The 24,361-nt window shown below is 42.4% G+C and overlaps 2 protein-coding genes across 11 annotated transcripts in view; one reads left to right on the top strand and one right to left on the bottom strand.

The window, feature by feature from the left end:
• FRY (FRY microtubule binding protein) overlaps positions 1-3,976 on the top strand; it is a 250,254-nt gene extending 246,278 nt beyond the window's left edge. Inside the window, exons 60-61 of the mRNA XM_061434828.1 lie at positions 1,276-1,478; positions 2,584-3,976. Of these exons, the coding sequence (XP_061290812.1) occupies positions 1,276-1,478; positions 2,584-2,842 (462 nt within the window). The 3' untranslated portion in view covers positions 2,843-3,976. The remainder of the gene's footprint in view (positions 1-1,275; positions 1,479-2,583) is intronic.
• The window catches only part of ZAR1L (zygote arrest 1 like), a 109,989-nt gene that overhangs the window by 27,257 nt on the left and 58,371 nt on the right, over positions 1-24,361 (bottom strand). The window contains exon 4 of one of the 10 annotated variants that reach the window (XM_061434818.1): positions 2,649-3,066. The exons of the other annotated variants lie outside the window; for them this stretch is intronic. Within the exon in view, the coding sequence (XP_061290802.1) occupies positions 2,917-3,066 (150 nt within the window). The 3' untranslated portion in view covers positions 2,649-2,916. Of the gene's footprint in view, positions 1-2,648; positions 3,067-24,361 lie in introns of those variants that run through there. 10 annotated transcript variants of the gene reach the window in all.

The following is a 24,361-nucleotide window of genomic DNA, read 5'->3' as shown; positions in this document are numbered from 1 at the left end:
AAAATCACTTGAACATTTATAATCATTTCACTTAAGCACAAGTCTTAAAACACTAGTGTCTCCTATTTATTTCCATGCTCCTTTGGTGGTGCCAGGACTGGACGAGGCAAGTGACCTACCTGGACACAAAATGCAAGGACAGCCTTGAGGGTCCCGGGGAGCCAGCTCGGCACAGCGCTGAGGGAGGTGCTCACCCTAGCGATGAGATCCACACACCTTCAGTATTTAAAACTTACCTAGATTTGAAATAAGAGATTAACTTTCAAGCTTTAAAAACTATGTGTCTAAGACAGTCTAACAACTATATAAAAGGCTTATTAACTTCTTTTAATTTTGAGCCTGGGGCTGGAGTGTATCATTGTGTCTAAGCAGCATCTGCGTGAAGACTGTCCTTGAGGGCTTCAGTTCTATAGCTTGTTCAGTGAGCAAGCTGGGAATGAAGAAAGGCAAAGATATTGGGTAAATCAACTTCCCAAAGAAAACAGTCATCCTCAGTTTGCATTAGAAAGGAAAAAAACCTTTAAATTCACATCTGTTCTTTTTTTAAATGCTCTTGAGGTCAAATTGCAATACAGCTATCTTCAACAGTACACTTCAGGGGCCCTAGAAGTGACACAGATTCTCTTTATGGTTTATTTCTTAATAACACAGGATCTTCTGGTTCCAGTGAATCTGAGGGAAAATATCCTTACCTCTGTGATTAATACTAATGTGACATTACGATTTTTCCTCCTCTCTCTTAAAATTATGTCTTTCATCTTTTCCCAATGCATAGGGTTAGGGATAAAAATTTATTCTTCAAACAGGTCCATGTTCGCGATTACATTTATTAGGCACTTATGTGCCCAACTGTTTAAATAAGCTGTGAGGTGGATAACATCTTCAGTCTCACAGCACTGAAGGCACATAAGAGTCTATCTGCTTGACCATGTAGTAGTCAAGAATGCACAAGTGGCATCTAAACCCAGCTTTACCCAGCTCCCCCGCCTCTTCTCTTAGTGCATTTTATCTCTGTGTGTTCCCTTCTACTTAAATAGAAAACATTAAGAGGAGTCAATCTTTTATACAAGCAGAGTATGCCAGCTGTTGATACAGTTATTCAATGCATACAGCCCCATAGCCCTACATATATCAAGCAGTATAGTTCCATCAGTCCTGTTTTTAGTTTACTGAGATATTAAGCTTGTGCTTAACCAGACGTCATACAATTTTAATTGGGGGTGTAAAATCCAGCCTGCAACTAAATACACTAAAAATACTTTTTTTTTTGAACAGCTGCTAAATATGTCCAGGGAACTGAGTGACCTAAAGAAAAACCTGAAGGAGGCCACTGCAGCCATTGCAGCTGACCCTCTTTACGTCGAGGGGGTGTGGTCCGAGCCAACCTTCACATCCACTGAGGCAGCCATCCAGTCCATGCTTGAGTGCTTGAAGAACAATGAACTTGGCAAGGCTTTACGGCAAATAAGGGAATGCAGGTAACGGGACTATTTGTATTGTTGTTTCGTTGCTAAGTCACGTCTGACTCTGACCCCATGAACTTGTAGCCTTCCAGGCTCCTCTGTCCATGGGGTTTCCCAGGCAAGCATACTGGAGTAGGTTGCCATGCCCTCCTCCAGGAGATCATCCCGACCCAGGGATCAAACCTGCATCTCTTAAGTCTCTTGCATCGGCAGGCGGGTTCTTTACCACTAGTGCCACTTGGGAAGCCTGCTAGTTACAGATGGTTAAAATACATGCGTGCCTAACAGTCACTTTGTCAGGGCTAGGTACTAAATCACTGTGGAAGGAACATTGAGATGTTTATATAAAGTCTCCTCAGATCCTTCCGATTACCATGACAGAAACATCAGGTTTCAGAACTTATTGTCTGAAATATGAGTGTTGGTTCTGGTTATCTGTCATCTCTAAAATGTTTAAACACTTGAAAGTATACTCCAAAATAATTTTAAAACTAATTTTTTGAATGTATCCTTTTTGGGACTTTCTCCCTACATTTTGATAGTATATTCACATTCATTGTAACCACAATGCTATAGCAAATAAATGTTTTAAGATTATAGGATTCCATTCTGGCTTTTTTTTTGGCCACATCTTAGTTCCTCAACCAGGAATCAAACCTACTCCCCTCTGCAGTGGAAGCTCAGAGGCTTAACCACTAGACAGTGAGGAAAATCCCCCTATTCCTGATATTCTTCTCTAGTTTTTTTAACCAAAACCAATAACAATTAATATTAAAATTGATTATAGTTATATTTACACAATTCTGATTACCCAAAAAAGCCACAGAATTATATTTTGGATGGCTGAATTGTATAGTGTGTGAATTTTACCTCAATAAAGCTTTTGTATTCATAAAGTAGTTTTCTTATACTAATAAAGGGGAGGGAGGTGGGAGGGAGGTTCAGGATGGGGAACACGTGTACACCTGTGGCGGATTCATGTCAATGTATGGCAAAACCAATACAAAATTGTAAAGTAATTAGCCTCCAATTTAAATAAATAAATTTATATTAAAAAAAAAAAGACTCAACCTTATAAATAACAGTGCCTCTAACCTCTGCTACTCTTTTCTGCCTGCAGAAGTCTGTGGCCCAATGACATCTTTGGAAGCAGTTCTGACGACGAGGTCCAGACACTGCTGAATATTTATTTCCGTCATCAAACTCTGGGACAGACGGGCACTTACGCATTGGTGGGGTCTAACCAGAGCCTGACTGAGATCTGCACCAAGCTGATGGAGCTGAACATGGAGATCCGGGACATGATCCGCAGGGCCCAGAGCTACCGGGTCCTCACCGCCTTCCTTCCCGACTCCAGCGTGTCCGGCACTAGCCTCTGACAGGAGCCTCCCATCCCCCATGGGCGCCAAGCTGGGGGTGCTGCCGTGCTGGGATGACGTCATTCGGTGTCTTCTCAGCCTTCAAAAGGCTTGGTCAGACTGTTCTCCCTCTTGTTACCTGCAGGACTTTTCATAAAGAGGATGGCAGAACTTCCCACGTGTAGCAATACTCTTAAGAACCAAGGTAGCATAGGACCGTTCTGGAACAGCCTCCATCCGTCATCCTGTGTGGCACAAAATCGCGTTAACCTTTTACTGAGCAAAAACTCACTACTGAAGATGTGACTTCCATTGCATACCAAAGCCAACTACTCTGAACAATACCCTCCTTTCTAGAAACAATTTTAGATTGGCAAAAGTGCAATGTTTTCTTCACTAAAAAATATTTTATATTCTAAAACTTGTACATTCTTTTTTTTTTTTTTAACCTTTGTTTTTTGTGTGTGTGTGAGGTGAGCTGAGGAAGGAGCAGGCAGAATGAAGCTGGCCACTGAAAACTGTAAGACGGTCAAAAGCTGACAGCCTGTGTATGTGAAAAGGGAATTGTAAATGGACAATTTAATGTACACTGAAATTTGAATACCATTACTGTATCTAAAAGGAGCTGCTATGAAGTACCTTTCTTATGTTGCTAGGCTACTGTCTCGGAAAGCCCTGGATCTCTTTGCAGGGGTCTGTGATTAAGACCCTCGCACCAAAAATGGTCCAGATAGACCTTTTTTTAAGGATCTTGGCTGCTTTTTACTAGAATGTTGCTTTTATGAACATATTTATACTACAGAAGGATGAGTGTTAATTTTAACCAACTTTGCCATTTTGTAGAAAAAAGTGAAAGACATCCACATTATAAATTCCAAGTCTCTCCACCTGTTACGCATGCATATTTTAATATCCACGTGGATAGCCAGAAATAGGACATAAAGGTAAAATATGAGTTGTCACTTTGTTTCTTAAGAAATGTCATTTTATTTGTAATATATATGTAAAGGGCCATTCTTAAGTTTTCTCCTTAAATTTAATGCTGTCAAGTGTTAGCTGTGTGCATGTAAACCTGTTGCACATCAGAAACATATTCAAAGTTTATCTATGTAACTTATTCACTCTGTAAATACATTTAAAGTTTTTGTGATGTAATCTCGGTTGACATTCTGTTTAGAACTGCCTTTAAAGTAAAAAAAAAAAAAAAAAATCATACCACAGGTTTTATTTCTACTTAATGAAGATTTTTGCTTTGATTTATAGTTTTGCATGTGAGTTGCCATGGTGACAATCTCAAGGAGTACCACACTCGTGTGTTCCATGATTGGCAGCCAGGGGGTTGTGAAGCAAGTACTATGACCCTGGGAAACAGGAGGTCTCTGTAACCTCTTGAGGTGGACACCAAAGACTGTAACCCTCAACCAGCTCTCACTACAATCAGAAGCAAGAAACCAGAAAACAAGAGCTCTCATTATCCACAGCCTATCATTAGGTTGTCATCCTTAAAATTTTGAAAGAGACCCATTAATGATAAGGAAAAAGTAGTGAGTTCTATTCTTTCACCACAACCCATCTATTCTTCACCCAACTCAAAAAATGGGATCATGGAAACACACAACAATCTAACTTCTATGGTCTTCCTACTTATACTCCTTAGATTAACCAACGTAACTTGTTTCCTAATATACAACTAAATCATAAGTAGTAATTCTCTAGAAGTATCCACAACAGAGTCTGATCCAAGATTTTAATTTTACCACAGATACAATTATTAACTGGGTTTTAATGACTTTCTGGACATTGCTGTCAACATACTATTTTGATGATTTTCAACTTACCCTAAAGATGATTAACCATAATCTGTAGGAAAAAATTGAATCACAATCTCTTGGGGGGCAGAGGGGGTGGAAATTTCACAAAATGCAGGTTTCTGTGGTTAACAACACTAGGCAACTCTGAGTTCTGCTGGGACCCCCACTAGAAAGGACTGATTAGTCGTGACTGAATTTTCCACCGTGGCCTCTTACCCAGCAAAGAACCACCATGATTGGGTTATTCTTTTAAAAAGAGAGTTTTTCAGTAATATCATCTGTAGTTATGAGTAGTAGTGGGGGTTTTTTTTTTTTCTGTTTTTTTATTTTTTTTAAACAGGTTAATGTGAAAGAGTTCTACTTTTCCTGCTTCTTAATCTCCTCTCCCTTAGTGAAGCAGAAGGGCCCCCTGAAGCTGCAGACAGGCCCCAGCGGAGCCCAACAATCAGTGACTTTAGAGCTGCCCTCAAGTCTCCTGCGGTATCGTGTTCTCCCTCTGTTACTGAAGCCTTAATGTTCACTTCCCCAGGGGTAGACACAGGAGAGGAGGAGTAGGATATCTGCCCTCTCCTTTAGATGCCTATCTCCTCACCTCTGAGGAGGAACACCTCCTCCTACCATCATGCTTTTTAGCCCCAGAATGTCACACACTTTATCCACTGGCACAAAAAGGCAATTCAGGCAGCTGTACTGCAACTTAAGACATAACATGATTAGCCTGTAGTGTCCAAATTGAGTATTTCAGTAAAAGCACCATACATTTTAGAGGCATGTGAATGTCCTATTCCCACCGACAGGTAAGACTGTTACTGTTAGTAAAGATGTGAGGTAAAGATCCTTGTAATTTAACACTGCACACGTGTGTACAAACATGCACAGAGTTGATTCTTAAGGCTTTTCAGGTTCCAAACCTTAACGCTATTCCTTTCAGTGAATTGTGGAATTACAGAAATAAGGTGGCGGTGGGGGGAGGGTAAAGGTCATGGCAGCTCTGTGCCCTCTCCCCAAACCCTGGCTACACACCTGTTCCCTGTGGGTGTTCATCTGTATCCTTGATCATATCCTTTAGCAAAAAAGCAGTAAACAGCACTACTATTTAAGGCACATCCCTCTCCGAAGCTTGGCATTATCCTTTCTACAACCTCGCTGCTCAGCACACAGATCAACATTAGCTCCCTCTTCTGGGAGCCTGGCAGAAACACAGATCCTCAGGTCCTACGCCAGACCTACAGATTCAGAATCTGCAGTTTAAGAGAACCCTCAGAGAGATCCCCGGACAAGGACCTGAGCTTATCCTCTCACGAAAACACCAAAATCACAACTTTCTGCTGAACAACCATGGGGAACAAATGACTGGAACCCACCAAAAAAGATAATCTACTATCAAAGACAAAAAAGAAGCCACAACAACACAGTAGGAGGGTTCCATTTGCCATTTAATCAAATCATATACCCATAGCGTGGGTGACCCACAAACTGGAAAATCATTTTATCACAGAGGTTCTCCCACAGGAGTGAGAATTTCTGAGTGCCAGGTCAGGTTCCCCAGACTGGGGGTCTGGCCATCAGGAGGAGGAGCCCCCAGCACATTTGGCTTTGAAGGCCAGAGGGGCTTGACCGCAGGAACTCCACAGAACTGGTGGAAGCAAAAATGCCACTCTTGGAGGGTCACATAAGATTTCATGCACACTGGGACCCAGCAGAAAAAGCAGTAGCTTCATAAGAGCCTGGCCCAGACCTACCTGCTAGTTTTAGATGGTGTCCTGGGGAGGCAGAGGGCTGCTATGACTCATTGCAGGGACAAGGACACTGGTGGCAGAGGTATTGGGAGTACTCATTTGCATGAACGGTCCTTGAGGCCATCATTTTGAGGCCAAGACCTAGCCCCACCCAACAGCACAAAGGCTACAGTGCTGAGATGCCTGAGGCCAAACAACATAGGCCTGCCCTTCAGACAGGCTGCTTAAAGTCTTCCTGAGCTCACAGACACCTATAAACACACCTCTTGACAGAGCCAGCGATCAATGCAAAGAATTAGAGGAAAACAACAGAATGGGAAAGACTAGAGATCTCTTCAAGAAAATTAGAGATACCAAGGGAACATTTCATGCAAAGATGAGCTTGAAAAAAGACAGAAATGGTATGGACCTAACAGCAGCAGAAGAGATTAAGAAGAGGTGGCAGGAATACACAGAAGAACTGTACAAAAAAGATCTTCACGACCCAGATAATCACAATGGTGTGATCACTGACCTAGAGCCAGACATCCTGGAATGTGAAGTCAAGTGGGCCTTAGAAAGCATCACTATGAACAAAACTAGTGGAGGTGATGGAATTCCAGTGGAGCTACTTCAAATCCTGAAAGATGATGCTGTGCAAGTGCTGCACTCAATATGCCAGCAAATTTGGAAAACTCAGCAGTGGCCACAGGACTGGAAAAGGTCAGTTTTCATTCCAATCCCAAAGAAAGGCAATGCCAAAGAATGCTCAAACTATCGCACAATTGCACTCATCTCACACGCCAGTAAAGTAATGCTCACAATTCTCCAAGCCAGGCTACAGCAATACGTGAACTGTGAACTTCCAGATGTTCAAGTTGGTTTTAGAAAAGGCAGAGGAACCAGAGAACAAATTGCCAACATCCACTGGATCATGGAAAAAGCAAGAGAGTTCCAGAAAAACATCTATTTCTGCTTTATTGACTATGCCAAAGCCACTGACTGTGTGGATCACAATAAACTGTGGAAAATTCTGAAAGAGATGGGACTACCAGACCACCTGACCTGCCTGTTGAGAAACATATATGCAGGTCAGGAAGCAACGGTTAGAACTGGACATGAAACAACAGACTGGTTCCAAATAGGAAAAGGAGTATGTCAAGGCTGTATATTGTTACTCTGCTTATTTAACTTATATGCAGAGTACATCATGAGAAACGCTGGACTGGAAGAAGCACAAGCTGAAATCAAGATTGCCAGGAGAAATATCAATAACCTCAGATATGCAGATGACACCACCCTTATGGCAGAAAGTGAAGAGGAACTACAAAGCCTCTTGATGAAAGTTAGACAAGAGAGTGAAAATGTTGGCTTAAAGCTCAACATTCAGAAAACTAAGATCATGTCATCTGGTCCCATCACTTCATGGGAAACAGATGGGGAAACAGTGGAAACAGTGTCAGACTTTATTTTGGGGGGCTCCAAAATCACTGCAGATGGTGACTGCAGCCATGAAATTAAAAGACGCTTACTCCTTGGAAGGAAAGTTATGACCAACCTAGATAGCAGATTGAAAAGCAGAGATGTTACTTTGCCAACAAAAGTCCGTCTAGTCAAGGCTATGGTTTTTCCTGTGGTCATGTATGGATGTGAGAGTTGGACTGTGAAGAAAGCTGAGCACCGAAGAATTGACGCTTTTGAACTGTGGTGTTTGAGAAGACTCTTGAGAGTCCCTTGGACTGCAAGGAGATCCAACCAGTCCATCCTAAAGGAGATCAGTCCTGGGTGTTCATTGGAAGGACTGATGCTGAAGCTGAAACTCCAGTACTTTGGCCACCTCATGCAAAGAGTTGACTCATTGGAAAAGACCCTGATGCTGGGAGGGATAGGGGGCAGGAGGAGAAGGGGACGACGGAGGATGAGATGGCTGGATGGCATCACTGACTTGATGGACGTGAGTTTGAGTGAACTCCGGGAGATGGTGATGGACAGGGAGGCCTGGCGTGCTGTGATTCATGGGGTCGCAAAGAGTTGGACACAACTGAGCGACTGAACTGAACTGAACTGACAGAGCCAGAGGGCTAAGACCCAACTCTATCCATCAATGGGCTGGCATGAATCCCTCCCACCGGGAAGCCTGAACAAACCTCGGACCACACTCATCTGCCAGAGGGAAGACACCAGAAATGAGAGGAACTATAGTACGGCAGACTGTGGGACAGTAAACACACAAAGTTAGACAAAATGAGACAGCAGAGGAATATATTCCAGAGGAAGGAACAAGATAAAATCCTAGAAGAATAAATAAGTTAAATGAAGATGGTCAGTCAAACCAAAAAAGAATTCAGAGTAATGATAATAAAGGACCCAAGATCTCAGATGTCCCTTTTATCATAGGAGACTGGAATGAAAAAGTAGGAAGTCAAGAGATACCAGGAGTAACAGGCAGATTTGCCCTTGGAGTACAAAATGAAGCAGGGTAAAGGCTCACAGAGTATTGCCAAGAGAACGCACTGGTCATAGCAAACACCCTCTTCCGACAACACAAGAGAAGACTCTACACACGGACATCACCAGATGGTCAATACTAAAATCAGATTAACTAAATTCTCTGCAGCCAAAGATGGAGAAGCTCTATACAGTAAGCAAAAAGAAGACTAGGAGCTGACTGTGGTTCAGATCATGAACTCCTTATTGCCAAATTCAGACTTAAATGAAGAAAGAAAGTAGGGAAAACCACTAGACCATTCGGGTATGACCTAAATCAAATCCCTTACTACTATACAGTGGAAGTGAGAAATAGATTTAAGGGATTAGTTCTGATAGACAGAGTGCCTGAAGAACTATGGACAGAGGTTCATGACATTTTACAGGAGGTGGTGATCAAAGACCATCCCCAAGAAAAAGAAGTGCAAAAAGGCAAAATGGTTGTCTGAGAAGGCCTTACAGATAGCTGAGAAAAGACTAGCTAAAAGCAAAGGAGAAAAGAAAAGATATACCCATCTGAATGCAGAGTTCCAAAGAATAGCAAGGAGAGATAAGAAAGCCTTCTTCAGAGATCAATGCAAAGCAATAGAGGAAAACAACAGAATGGGAAAGACTAGAGATATCCTCAAGAAAATTAGAGATACCAGGGGAACATTTCATGCAAAGACTGGCACAATAAAGGAGAGAAATGGTGTGGACCTAACAGAAGCAGAAGATATTAAGAAGGGGTGGCAAGAATACACAGAAGAACTATACAAAAAAGATCTTCATGACCCAGATAACCACGATGGTGTGATCACTCACCTAGAGCCAGACATCCTGGAATGTGAAGTCAAGTGGGCCTTAGGAAGCATCACTATGAACAAAGCTAGTGGAGGTGATGGAATTCCAGCTGAGCTATTTCAAATCATAAAAGATGATGCTGTGCAAGTGCTGCACTTAATATGCCAGCAAATTTGGAAAACTCAGCAGTGGCTACAGGACTGAAAAAGGTCAGTTTTCATTCCAATCCCAAATAAGGGCAATGCCAAAGAATATTCAAACTACCACACAATTGCACTCATCTCACACGCCAGCAAAGTAATGCTCAAAATTCTCCAAGCAAGGCTTCAACAGTGCATGAACCCTGAACTTCCAGATGTTCAAGTTGGATTTAGAAAAGGCAGAGGAACCAGAGATCAAATTGCCAACATCCGTTGGATCATAGAAAAAGCAGCATAATTCCAGAAAAACATCTATTTCTGCTTTATTGATTACACCAAAGCCTTTGACTGTGTATATCACAACAAACTGTGGAAAATTCTTAAAGAAATGGGAATATCAGACCACCTTATCCTCCTCATGAGAAATCTCTATGCAGGTTAAGAAGCAACAGTTAGAACCGGAAATGGAAAAAAAGACTGGCTCCAAACTGGGAAAGGAGTACGTCAAGGCTATATATTGTCACCCTGCTTCTTTAACTTCTATGCAGAGTACATCATGTGAGATGCCAGGCTGGATGAAACACAAGCTGGAATCAAGACTGATGGGAGAAATACCAATAACCTCAGATGCGCAGATGACACCACCCTATGGCAGAAAGTGAAGAGCCTCTTGATGAAAGTGAAAGAAGAGAGTGAAAAACCTGGCTTAAAACTCAACATTCAGAAAACTAAGATCATGGCATCCAGTCCCATCACTTCATGGCAAATAGATGGGGAAACAATGGAAACAGTGAGAGACTTCATTTTCTTGGGCTCCAAAATCACTGCAGACGGTGACTGCAGCCATGAAATTATTTGACACTTGCTCCTAGGAAGAAAAGCTATGACAAACCTAGACAGCATATTAAAAGCAGAGACATTACTTTGCTGACAAAGGTCCGTCTACTCCAAGCTACGGTTTTTGCAGTAGTCATGTATGGATGTGAGAGCTGGACTATAGAGAAAGCTGAGCACCAAAGAATTGATGCTTTTGAACTGTGGTGTTGGAGAGGACTCCTGAGAGTCCCTTGGATTGCAAGGAGATCAAACCAGTCAATCCTAAAAGAAATCAGTCCTGAATATACATTGGAACGCCTGATGCTGAAGCTGAAATTCCAACCCTCTGGCCACCTGATGTGAAGAACTGATTCATTGGAAAAGACCCTGATGCTGGGAAAGATTGAAGGCAGGAGGAGAAGGGGATGACAGAGGATGAGATGGTTGGATGGCATCACCGACTCAATGGACATGAGCTTGAGCAACCTCCAGTAGTTGGTGATGGACAGGGAAGCCTGATGTGCTGCAGTCCATGGGGTCACAGAATTGGACATGACTGAGCGACTGAACCAAAGATCTCAGAAAAAGAATGGAGGTACAGACTGAGAAGACACAAGAAATGATTAACAAAGAGCTAAAAAGTTTAAAGAACAGAGATACACAAAACAATAACTGAAATGAAAAGCAGACTAGAAGGAATCAATAGCAGAATTAAAGAGGCAGAGGAACAGATAAGTGAGGTGGAAGACAGAATGGTGGAAATCACTGCAATGGAACAGAATAGAGAAAGAATGCAAAGAAATTAGAACAGTTTAAAAGACCTCTGGAACAACATTAAACTCACAAACATTTGCATTAAAAGGGTACTAGGAAGAAAATAGAGAAAGGACCTGAGAAAATAATTGAGGAAAAAATACCTGAAAAATTCCCACAGGGGAAAAGAAATAGTCACCCAAGTCCAGGAAGTGTAAAGTCCCCACAGGATAAACTCAAGGGGGAATCAGCCAAGACACATATTAACCATACTGACAAAAATTAAAGACAAATAGAAAAAAAAAATTTTTTTAAGAGAAAAGCATCAAATAACATACAAGGTTATCTGATAACATAAGGTTATTAGCTGATTTTTCAGCAGAAACCCTGAAGGCTACAGGAGAGTGGCACAATTTAAAGTAATGAGAGGGGAAAACCTACAACCAACAATACTTTATCTAACCAGCAAGATTCTCAGGTTCAACAAAGAAATCAAAAGCATTATAGACAAGCAAAAGTTAAAGAGAATTTAACACAACCAAATCAGCTAAAGAAACTTCTCTAAAGTTTCTTTAGAGAATAAAAGGCCACAATCAGAAACAAGAAAATTATGAACCAGAAAGCTCACTGGTAAAGGCAAACACATATTTAGGGTAGAAAAGTATCCACACACAAATATGATACTTAAACCAGAAATCGAAAATGAGAGTACAAACGCAGGATATTGAAAATACACTTAAAATTAAGAGACCAGCAAACTTAAAACAATCTTGTACATACACAGACTGGTATATCAAAACCTCATGGTACCCTCAAACCAAAAATGTATAATAGGACTTCCCTGGTGTCCCAGTGGTTAGGAATCTACCTGCCAATGCAGGGGACACAGGTTCCATCCTGGGTCCAGTAAGATTCCACATACTGTGGCAACTAGGCCCATGCGCCATAGCTACTGAGCCCAAACCCTGGCGCCCATGCTCCACAACAAGAGAAGCCACCACAGTGAGAAGCCTGTGCACTGCAGCTAAAGAGTAGCCCCTGCCCACAACCACCAGAGCAGGAGAGCACGCAGCAAAGAAGACGCACCACAGGCAAAAACAAAGTCTTTGGGAAAAAAACAAAAACCTGTAACAGATGTGCACACAAAAAAGAAAAAGGAATCCAAACACATCACTGGAGACAGTCATCAAATGACAAGAGAAAAGAACAAAAGAGGAAGGAGAGAAAAAACCTATGAAAACATGATGCATATATCCATTAATATACAATGTTTGCTTTTCTCTTTCTGATACCACAGAAATACAAAGAATCGTAAGAGACTACTATAAGCCACTATATGCTAATAAAATGGACAACCTATTAGAAATGGACTAATTCTTAGAAAGGTACAATCCCTTGAGACTGAACCAGAAAGAAATAGAAAATATGAACAGACCAATCACAACCACTTTAGTTGAAACAGTGATTTCAAAACTCCCACAAACAAAAGTCCAGGACCAGAAAGCTTCATAGGCACATTCAATGAAAAATTTACAGAATAATTAATATCTATCCTTTTGAAACTATTTCCAAAAACTGCATAGGAAAGAACATTCTCAAACTCACTCTATGAAGCCACCATCATCATGATACCAAAATCAAAGACATCACAACACAGAAAATTACAGGCCAATATCACTGTTGACCATAGAAGCAAGAATCCTTAACAAAATACTAGCAAGCCAAGCCCAAAGATACATTAAAAGGATCACAACCACAACCAAGTGGAATTTATCCCAGGGACGTCAGGATTTTTTCAGTGTCAGCAAATCAGTGATATACCACAGTAACAACCTGAAGAATAAAAACCATAGTCAACCTCAATAGATGAAGAAAAAGTTTTTTACAAAATCCAATAGCCATTTATGATTTAAAAAAAACTCCAGAAAAGTGGGAACAAAGAGGACATACCTCAACATAATATAGGTCGTTTATGACAAACCTACATCTAACATCATATTCAAAAGTGAAAAGCTGAAAGCATTTCCTCTAAGAAACAAGTCAAGGATGTTGTTCACTCTCACCACCTTCTTTCAACATAGCTTTGGAAGTCCTAGCCATGGCAATCAGAGAAGAAAAAGAAATAAAAGGAATCCAAATTGGAAAAGTAGTAGTAAAACTGTCACTGTTGGCAGGCGACATGATACTATACACAGGAAATCATAAAGACACTACCAAAAAACTACTAGAGCTCATCAATGAATTCAATATAGTAAGTTGCCTGTATACGAATCTTCAAGTTGGTGAATTTTTCAAAGATAAGAACATGTGGTCACATGTCCAATCATGTGTTAGTTCATATGTCTGGAGTACGCTGTCACGGTCATAAAAAGCATTGACTTTGCCTGGGTGATGTTATGGCCATCACCATGAAGGCGATTGGGAAGAAACTTTGCCCACAGTTTGTTCATGATTTTTGAGGGTTTAAGAAAGTGGACGAAAAGTCCAAAGAGGTCTTCAGCAACTTAGTGGCCCTCGGTGAGAAGCTGGAGCTAGATATGCAAGAGGACGCCTTCATGAACTTGCTGTGCAACCTGAGGAGCGTACACGAACCCTAACCCTAACCCTAACCCTAAACCTGACCCTAAGCCTAACGCTAACTCGAACTCGAATTTGGGGATGCGGAGTTTTGGGGTGAGGGGGTACACGAACCCTAACCCTAACGTTAACCCTGACCCTAAGCCTGATGCTAACTCGACTCGAATTTGGGGATGCGGAGTTTTTGGGTGAGGGGGTGCACGAACCCTAACCCTAACGCTAACCCTGACCCTAAGCCTGACGCGAACTCGAATTTGGGGTGCGGAGTTTTGGGGTGAGGGAGTGCACGTGCACGAACCCTAACCCAAACGCTAACCCTCACCCTAAGACTGACGCTAACTCGGACTCGAATATGGGGGTGCGGAGTTTTGGGGTGAGGGGGTGCACGAACCCTAACCCTAACCCTAACGCTAACCCTGACCCTAAGCCTGACGCTAACTCGAACTCGAATTTGGGGGTGCGGAGTTTTGGAGTGAGGGGGTACACGAACACTAACCCTAACCCTAACGCTAACCCTGACCTTACGCCTGACGCTAACTCAGACTCGAATATGGGGGTGCGGAGTTTGGGGGTGATAGGGTACACGAACCCTAACCCCAACCCTAACGCTAACCCTGACCCTAAGCCTAATGCTAACTTGAACTCGAATTTGGGGGTGCAGAGTTTTGGGGTGAGGGGGTACACGAACCTTAACCCTAACCCAAATAAATAAATAAATTAATTAATTCAATAAAAATAAATCCCGGCTGCTTCCTGTCTAAGCCCCGCCCCTTCCGGTCGCAGCCCCGCCCAGCAAAAAAGAGGGTGTTCCTCTCCCTTTCCGCTGCTGCTGCTGCTGCTGCTAAGTCGCTGCAGTCGGGTCCGACTTTGTACGACCCCATAGACGGCAGCCCACCAGGCTCCCCCATGCCTGGGATTCTCCAGGCAAGAACACTGGAGTGGGTTGCCATTTCCTTCTCCAAGGCATGAAAGTGAAAGTGAAGTTGCTCAGTCGTATCCGACTCTTAGCGACCCCATGGACTGCAACCCACCAGGCTCCGCCATCCATGGGATTTTCCAGGCAAGAGTATTGGAGTGGGGTGCCATTGCCTTCTCCTCCCTTTCCGCTAGGGGCTCCCTATCCTACCCCTAGCCCTAGCGCCTACCTCCTAACCCTAACCCTATGCTCCTAGACCCTACCTGGGATTCGAACTCCTAACCCATGGACCTGCCTGCCTACCTGCCTGACTGCCTGACTCTACCCGCTATGGTCCTCATAGCGGGTAGAGTCTGATGGAATTGGAGGCCCAGAGAAAGGACAGAGAGAGACAAGAGGAAGAAGTAACTGAAGAACCAAAGAGATTCATGACACAGAAAATGGCAAGGGGATTTTCTTTATTTGAAGAGATACGGTTAATTTTTGAGGCACAGGACCTGAATGTAGAGTTATACACAAAGTTGCAGCAGTTCAGAATGTAATCCATAAATCAGTGCTACTGTGTGTCAGCTATAATGAGAAAAAAAGAGCTACTATCCTGACATCACTGGATGTTTTCAAGAGGGTAGATAGAATTGAATCCAGTAAGGACCCAGAACCTGTGCCATCAATATGAAGCTTGAGTGAAACTGCAGCTTGCCCTACATCTCCTATTGATGACAATCCCTCAGCTCTACGACATCCCACTTCCTCTCTCTCCTCCAGCCAGTACCTCTGCTTGCCTGTTCACGTGATGTCAGCCCCTGTATGCTAGATGTTGTACCCTACTGTATTTTTCAAGGTACTGTATGGAATAGGCCAGTTTTCATTCCAACACCAAAGGAGGGCAATGCCAAAGAATGTTCAAAATACCAAACAACTCCTCGCAATTCACATGCCAGCAAGGTAATGCTCAAAATCCTTCAAGCTAGGCTTCAACAGATGTGAACCGAGAACTTTCAGATGTACAAGCTGGATTTAGAAAAGGCGGAGGAACTATAGACCAAATTGCCAACATCTGTTGGATTATAGAAAAAGCAAGGAAATTCCAGAAAAAACATCTACTTCTGCTTCACTGACTACAGTAAGGCCTTTGACTGTGTAGATCACAACAAACTGGGAAATTCTTAAAAGAGATACGAATATCAGACCATCTTACCTGCCTTCTGAGAAACCTGTATGCAGGTCAAGATGCAATAGTTAGAACTGGACATGGAACAACAGACTGGTTCAAAACTGGGAAAGGCATATATCAAGGTTGTATCCTGCCACCGTGCTTATTTAACTTATATGCAGAGTACATGGTGTAAAATTCCAGGCAGGATGAATCACAAGTTGGAATCAAGATTTCCAGAAGAAATATCAACAACCTCAGATATGCAGATGATACACTCTAAAGAGGAACTAAAGAGCCTCATGATGAGGGATAAAGAGGAGTGAAAAACCTGGCTTAAAACTCAACACTGAAAATACTAAGATCATGGCATTGGTCCCATCACTTCATGGCAAATAGCTGGGGGAAAAGTGGAAACAGTGGCAGATATTATTTTCCTGGGCTCTAAAATCACTGCAACGGAGACTGCAGCCGCAAAATTAAAAGATGCCTTCGAAGAAAAGCTATGACAAACCTAGACAGTGTTTTAAAAACCAGACATCACTTTGCAGACATAAGTCTGTACAAAGCTATGGTTTTTCCAGTAGTCGTGTACAAATGTGAGAGGTGGACCATAAAGAAGGCTGAGCAGTGAAGAACTGATGCTTGTGAATTGTGGTGCTAGAGAACTCTTGAGAGCCCCTTGGACAGCAGAGAGATCAAACCAGTCAATCCTAAAGGAAATCAACCCTGAATATTCATTGGAAGGACTGATGCTGAAGCTCCAATATTTTGGCCACCTGATGTGAAGAGCTGACTCATTGGAAAAGACTCTGATGCTTGGAAAGATTGAGGGCAGGAGAGGGGGCAACAGAGGATGAGATGGTTGGATGGTATCATCAACTCAATGGACATGAATCTGAGCAAACTCTGGGAGATAGAGAATGACAGGGAAGCCTAGCATGCTGCAGTCCAAGGGGTCACAAAGATTTGGACACGATTTAGCAACTGAACAACAATTTTAAGATTAAAAGTTTATTTTTTTGTTTGTTTTTATGTATTATTTGTGTAAAAAATATTACAGGCCTACTATAGTGCTATATAGCTGACTGTGTTCACTGGGTACCTAGGCTAACCTTGTTAGACTTATGAACAAACTGGACTTACAAACATGCTCTTGGAATGGAAAGCATTCATATGCAGGGGACTGACTGTTAAGTTGTAGGATACAAAATTAACATAGAAATATCTTACATTTCTATACACTAACAATGAAAGATCAGAAAGAGAAATTAAAGAAACAATCTCATTTATCATCAAAAAGAATAAAAACCTAGGAATAAACCTACCTAAGGAAGCATAAGTCCCTTCATGGATCACTGCCTTGTCGTGGCAAAGGGGCTTGTGTAACTCAATGAAGCTATGAGCCATGCTGTGCACGGCCACCCAAGATGGACGAGTCATAGCAGGGAGTTCTGACAAAACACGATCCACTGGAGGAGGGAATGGCAAACCAACCCAGTATACTTGCTGTGAGAACCTCATGAACTGTATAAAAGGCCAAAAAGACAGGACATGAAAAGATGAGTCCCCCATGTCTGAAGGTGTCCAATGTGTTACTGTGGAAGAGTGGAGGAGAATTGCCAATAGCCCCAGAAGGAATGAAGCAGCTGAGCCAAAGTGGCTATGATGCTAGCTGTTGCTGTGTTTACTAACGAAAGTAAAATCTGATGCTGCAAGGAATAGTATTGTATAGGAACCTGGAACAGTAGGTCCATGAATCAAGGAAAACTGGACATGGTCAAGCAGGAGATGGTAAGAATAAACATAGGTATCTTAGGAATCAGCAAACTAAAATGCACAGAAATAGGCAAATTTAATTCAGATGACCATTATATCTACTACTGTGGGCAAAAATCCCATAGAAGAAATGGAGTAGCCCTCATAATCAACAAAAGAGTCCAAAATACAGTAGTTAGGTGTAACTTCAAAAATGACAGAATGAACCCTGCCTGGTAGCTCAGACAGTAAAGAGTCTGCCTGCAGTGTGGGAGACCCAGGTTCAATCCCTGTAAAAATGACAGAATGATTTCAGTTCATTTCCAGGGCAAAGCCATTCAACATCACAGTAATCCAAGTCTATGCCCCTACCATCAATGGTAAAGTTGATCAGTTCTATGAAGACTTAGCGGAGAAGGCAATGGCACCCCACTCCAGTACTCTTGCTTGGAAAATCCCATGGACGGAGGAGCCTGGTAGGCTGCAATCCATGGGGTCGCTAAGAGTCGGACACGACTGAGCGACTTCACTTTCACTTTTCACTTTCATGCACTGGAGAAGGAAATGGCAACCCACTCCAGTGTTCTTGCCTGGAGAATCCCAGGGACGGGGGAGCCTGGTGGGCTGCTGTCTGTGAGGTCGCACAGAGTCAGACACGACTGAAGTGACTCAGCATAGCATAGCATAGCATGAAGACCTAGAAGACCTCCTAGAACAAACCTCTAAAAAGATGTTCTAGTCATCATCGGGGACTGGAATGCAAAAGAAGGAAGTCAAGATATACCTGGAGTAACAGGCAAGTTTGGCCTTGGAGAACAAAATGAAGCAGGGCAGAGGCTAGCTGAATTTTGCCAAGAGAATGCACTGCTGCTGCTGCTGCTAAGTCACATCAGTCGTGTCTGACTCTGTGCGACCCCAGAGATGGCAGCCCACCAGGCTCCTCTGTCCCTGAGATTCTCCAGGCAAGAACACTGGAGTGGGTTGCCATTTCCTTCTCCAAGAGAATGCACTAGTCATAGCAAATACTCTTTTTCAATAATACAAGAGACGACTTTACACATGGACATCACCAAATGGTCAATACTGAAATCAAATTGATTACATTCTTTGTAGCCGAAGATTAAGAAGCTGTATACAGTCAGCAGAAACAAGACCTGGAGCTGACTGTGGCTCAGATCATCAGCTTCTCATAGCAAAATTCAGGCTTAAAATAAGAAAACCAGGAAAAATACTAGGCCAGCCAGATATGACTTAAATCCTGTATGAATTTGTATTAGAGTTAATGAGTAGATTTAAGGGACTCGATCTAGATAATAGTGGGCCTGAAGAACTATGGACAGAGGTCCATAATACTGTACAGGAAGTGGTGAACAAAACCATCCAATAGAAAAAGAAAAGCAAGAAGGCAAAGTGGTTTATCTGAGGAGGCTTTATGAATAGCAGAATGAAGAAAAGCAAAAAGCAAGGGAGAGAGGGAAAAGTACATCCAATTAAATGCAGAGTTTCAAAGAATAGCTAGAAGAGACAAGAAGGCCTTCCTCAATGAACAGTGTTTAATAATAGAAGAAAACAGCAAAAGGGCTTTCCCCTAGAGATCTAGGGATCTCTTCAGGAAAATTGGAAACATTAAGGGAGCACTCTGCCCAAAGATGGGCACAATAAAGAATAAAAATGGTAGAGACCTAGTAGCTGCTGAAGAAATCAAGAAGCAATGGAAAGAAAACATAGAAGAACTGTATAAAAAAGATCTTAATTGCCGGGAGCCGGCATATTGCATATTGAGTGCAGCACTTTCCACAGCATCATCTTTCAGGATCTGGAATAGCTCAACTGGAATTCTATCACTGCCGGGAGCCAGCGTGAGTAACTCCACCCATGACAAAGGTCATGAGGAAGGAGGCTCGGCATACGCAAAGGCGGGATCGAGCCTCAGGAGTCCCCTTGGAAGTTCTCGAGCATCTACCCCCAAAACCAGAGTCTGCCTACTTTCTGCTTTGTGCTTTCACCTACACCTCTGACTTTACGGGGGGCTGTCCCCCACTACCTCTCTCTGAAAAAAGTTAGCTTACAGTTCCAGTTAATAATTCCTGGGTGTGACAGTGTTTCAACCTACAAACTCCTTTGGAAATCCTCTAACCTGCCTGAATAGTTTTTTCCGGCCACATGTGATTGTTCAGAGCCTCCCAACTGTGAGAGGCAGGAGATGTTCTAAACTGTCTAAACACGGATTCCTTTGAGTAGTTAAAAGATTGATTAGAAATTGTATTGGTGAAGGGTTTTTCACTTATTGGGCCAATGTTTGCTGCTAAGTCTCCATACTCCTTACCTACTGTGTCCTTGGCAGTGTATTGATTGATATAATGGGTGTACAGAAATGTAAGTAGTAGCCTCAATGTTTGTAACCTTGGACCCTTGAGTTAATTCTTTTCTTGATTGAGCCCACCTCACCTTTGCCCTATAGGAATGCAGCTTTGTCCAATGCTTTTTTGGAGGCTAGTGCCTGACTTTGGAATAATCACCTTTAGAGAAAAATAAGTTTCTTAAAATATTAACAGGCCTCCTGGCCAGAAGATGATGTAAATCACCTGAACTTTTGCATATGATAAGTTTGAAAGCCTGGCTTCGATTAGAACCAGGAACTGCTGTCCTTGCATGACTCCACCCCTTCCCCCATTATCCTCTATGCATAACTTAAGGTATAAAAACTACTTTGGAAAATAAAGTGCGGGCCTTGTTCACCGAAACTTGGTCTCCCCATGTCGCTCTCTCTCCCAAATTCTGGCTGAGTCTCCATCTGGAGCGTGGAACCCGCCATGCTTGCTAATTATGCCTGGGCTTCTAAGATCCGACCGGGGAGGCCTCAGTGTCTCCTCTCCTTCGGGAGAATGGAAGGACGCCTGCGGCCTACGTAAGTGGTGCAAACTTCTTGTCTTGAAGTTTTATTGGTCTCCCGCGTAAACCAAGCTACTCAGCCTCTTTTCTCCACTGAATTTCCTCACTGGGCTATCCTCATTCTATTACTCTTTATATCTTTGAAAAATATTTAAATAAATAGGTCGCCTATGCCGTCTCTCCTTCGAATACCCTGGATCAGCCGGGGCTGGACCCCGGCACTTAATGAACCAGATTACTACGATGGTGTGTTTAGATACCCAGAGCCAGACATTTTGGAGTGCAAAGTCCGGTGGGCCTTAAGATGCAGTGCTGTTAATAAAGCTAGTGGATGTGATGAAATTCCAGCAGAACTATTCAGAAAGGATGATGCCATCAAGGTTTTACACTCATTATGTCAGCAAATCTGGATGACCCAGCAGTGGCCAGAGGACTGGAAAAGGTCAATTCTCATCCCAATTCCCAAGAAGGGTAGTACCAAAGAATGTGCTAACCATCAGACAGTTGCACTCTACTCCTATGCTAGTAAGGTCATGCTTAAAATCTTGCATGCTAGGCTTCAGCATTATATGAAACAAGAACTTCCAGATGTTCAGGCTGGGTTTAGAAAAGGAAGAGGAACTAGAGATCAAATTGCCAACATTCACTGGATTATAGAGAAAGCAAGGGAATTTCAGAAAAACATCTATCTCTGATTCATCAACTATATGAAAGCCTTTGACTATGTGGATCATGACAAACTGTGGAAAGCTCTAGGAGAGATGGGAATACCAGACCATCCCGTCTTCTGAGAAACCTGTATGTGGGTCAAGAAGCAATAGTTAAACCCTGTATGGAACAACTGACTGGTTCAAGATCGAGAAAGGAGTATGACAGGGCTGTCTTCTGTCACCCTGTTTGTTTAACCTATACACTGAGCACGTCATGAGAAATGCCGGGCTGGATAAGTTACAAGCCGGAATCAAGATAGGTGGGAGAAACATCAATAACCTCAGACATGCAGATGATACCACTCGAACGGCAGAAAGCGAAGAGGAAGTAAAGAGCCTCTTGATGAGGGTGAAGGAGGAGAGGGAAAGAGCTGGCTTAATACTAAATATTAAAAAAATTAAGATCATGGCATCTAGCCCCATTACTGCATGGCAAATAGAAGGGGAAAAGGTGGAAGTAGTAACAGATTTCCTCTTCTTGGGCTCCAAAATCACTGCAAATGGTGGCTGCAGCCAAGAAGATCTTCTGATTTCATGGCAGGAAAGTGATGGCAATCCTAGACATTGTGTTGAAAAGCAGAGACAATACTCTTCTGATAAAGGGCCATATAGTCAAGGTTATGGTCTTCCCAGTGGTCACGTATGGTTGTGACAACTGGACCACAAAGAAGGCAGAACACCAAAGAACTGATGCCTTCGAACTGTGGTGCAGAAAAAGACTCCTGAAAGTCCCCTGGACAGCAAAGAGACCAAACCGGTCAATCTTAAGGGAGATCAACCCTGAATATTCACTGGAAGGACAGATGCTGAAGCTGAAGCTCCAGTATTCTGGTCATCTGATGCACACAGACGACTCATTTGAAAAGTCCCTGATGCTGGGAAAGATAGAGGGCAGAAGGAGAAGAGGGCATCAGAGAATGAGACAGCTGGATGGCATCACTGATGCAATGAAAATGAACTTGGGCAAACTCCAGGAGATGGTGAGGGACAAGGAGATCTGGCATGCTTCAGTCTGCGGCGTCTCAAAGAGTCAGATATGACTGGGCAGCTGAACAATGAACAACAAGGAAGTAAAAGACCTGTACTCTGAAAACTGTAAGATGCTGATGAAAGAAATCAAAGATGACACAAACAGATAGAAAGATACACCATGTTCTTGGACTGGAAGAATCAATATTGTCAAAATGATTATACTACCTAAAGCAACCTGCAGATTCAATGTAATCCCTACCAAATGATGGAAGGGCATTTTTTGCAGATCTAGAACAAAACATCTTGGTCTGGAAGCACAAAGACTCCGAATAGCCAAAGCAATCTTGAGAAATCAAAACAGAGCTGGAGGAATCAGGCTTCCTGACTTCAGACTGTATTATAGAGCAATAGTAATCAAGGGCTTCCCTGGTAGTTCAAGGATTAACAATCTGCCTGCCAATGCAGGGGACACAGGTTCAATTCCCACTCCAGGAAGATCCCACCTGCAGCAGAGCAATTAAGCCCACAAGCCCAACTACTGAACCCTGGGCACCTAGAGCCCACGCTCCACAACAAGAGAAGCCACCGCAATGAGAATCCCCGTTCACCACAACTAGAGTAAGCCTGCACACTGCAACAAAGAGCCACCACATTCAAAAAATAAAATAAATAAATCTTAAAAAAAAATAAAGCTACAGTAAAACAGTATGGTACTGGCACAATCATACAGAATAGAAAGTTCAGAAATAAACACACACACTTAATGTCAATTAATCTATGATAAAAGAAGCAACAATAAAAACTGGAGAAAAGATAATTTCTTCAATAAGTGGTGCTTGGAAAACTGGGCAGCTACATGCAAAAGAATGAAATTCGAACACTCCATAACACCACACACAAAAATAAACTTAAAATGGATTAAAGACCTAAATATAAGACTGGATACTCTAAAACTCTTAGAGGAAAACATAGGCAGAACACTGACATAAATCACAGCACTATCTTTTTGGATCCACCTCCTAGAGTAATGAAAACAAAAATAAACAAATGATACCTATTAAAGCCTTTTGCACAGCAAAGAAAATCATAAACAAACTGAAAAAATAATCCACAGAGTGGGAAAAGATATTTGCAAACTATGCAACTGACAAGGGATTAATCTCCAAAATATACAAACAGCTCATGAAGCACAATATGAAAAAAAAAAAATCTGAATCAAAAACTGGGCAGAAGATCTAAATAGATCACTTCAAAGAAGATATACAGATGGCCAAGAGGCACATGAAAAGATGTTCAGCATCACTAGTTATGAGAGAAATGCAAAACTACAATGAAGTATCACTTCACACTGGTCAGAATGGCCATTATTAAAGAAAAAAAAAAAAAAAAACTACAATCAATGGTGGAGGGCTTCCCTGGTGGCTCAGTGGTAAAGACTCTATCTGCCATTGCAGGAGACACGGGTTCAACCTCTGATCTGGAAAGATTCCACATGCCGTGGAGCAACTAAGCCCATGTGCCACAACCACTGAGCCTGTCTTCTGGAGGCCAGGAGCTGCAACTACTGAGCCCATGTTTCACAACTACTGACCTTCACACACCCTAGAGCCTGTTCTTCAGAATGAGAAGCCCATGCACCAAAACTAAAGTAGTCCCTGCTCTCTGGAACGAGAAAAGCCCACACAGCAACAAAGACCCAGCACAGCCAAAAATAAATAATAAATACAAAAAACTTTTTAAACAGGGTTCCCTTAGAAGAATAAGAAAATAAATGCTGGAGAGGGTGTGGAGAAAAGGAAAGCCTCCTACACTGTTGTGGGAATGTAAATTGAAACAGCACTATGGAGAACAGTATGGAGGTTCCTTAGGAAACTAAAAATAGAGCTACTATATGATCCTACAATCCCACTCCTGGGCATATGTGTAGAGAAAACCATACTTTGAAAAGATATGTGTACCCCAACGTTCATTGTAGCACAAGATATGAAAGCAACCTAAGTGTCCATCGATAGATAAATGGATAAAGTTGCAGTATATATACACAACTGAATACT

This window comes from Bos javanicus, chromosome 12 (assembly GCF_032452875.1).
Source record: "Bos javanicus breed banteng chromosome 12, ARS-OSU_banteng_1.0, whole genome shotgun sequence".
In the NCBI taxonomy this organism is placed as follows: domain Eukaryota; kingdom Metazoa; phylum Chordata; class Mammalia; order Artiodactyla; family Bovidae; genus Bos; species Bos javanicus.
Note: the sequence above shows the minus strand (reverse complement) of the source record. Positions and strands in the feature narration are given on the sequence as shown.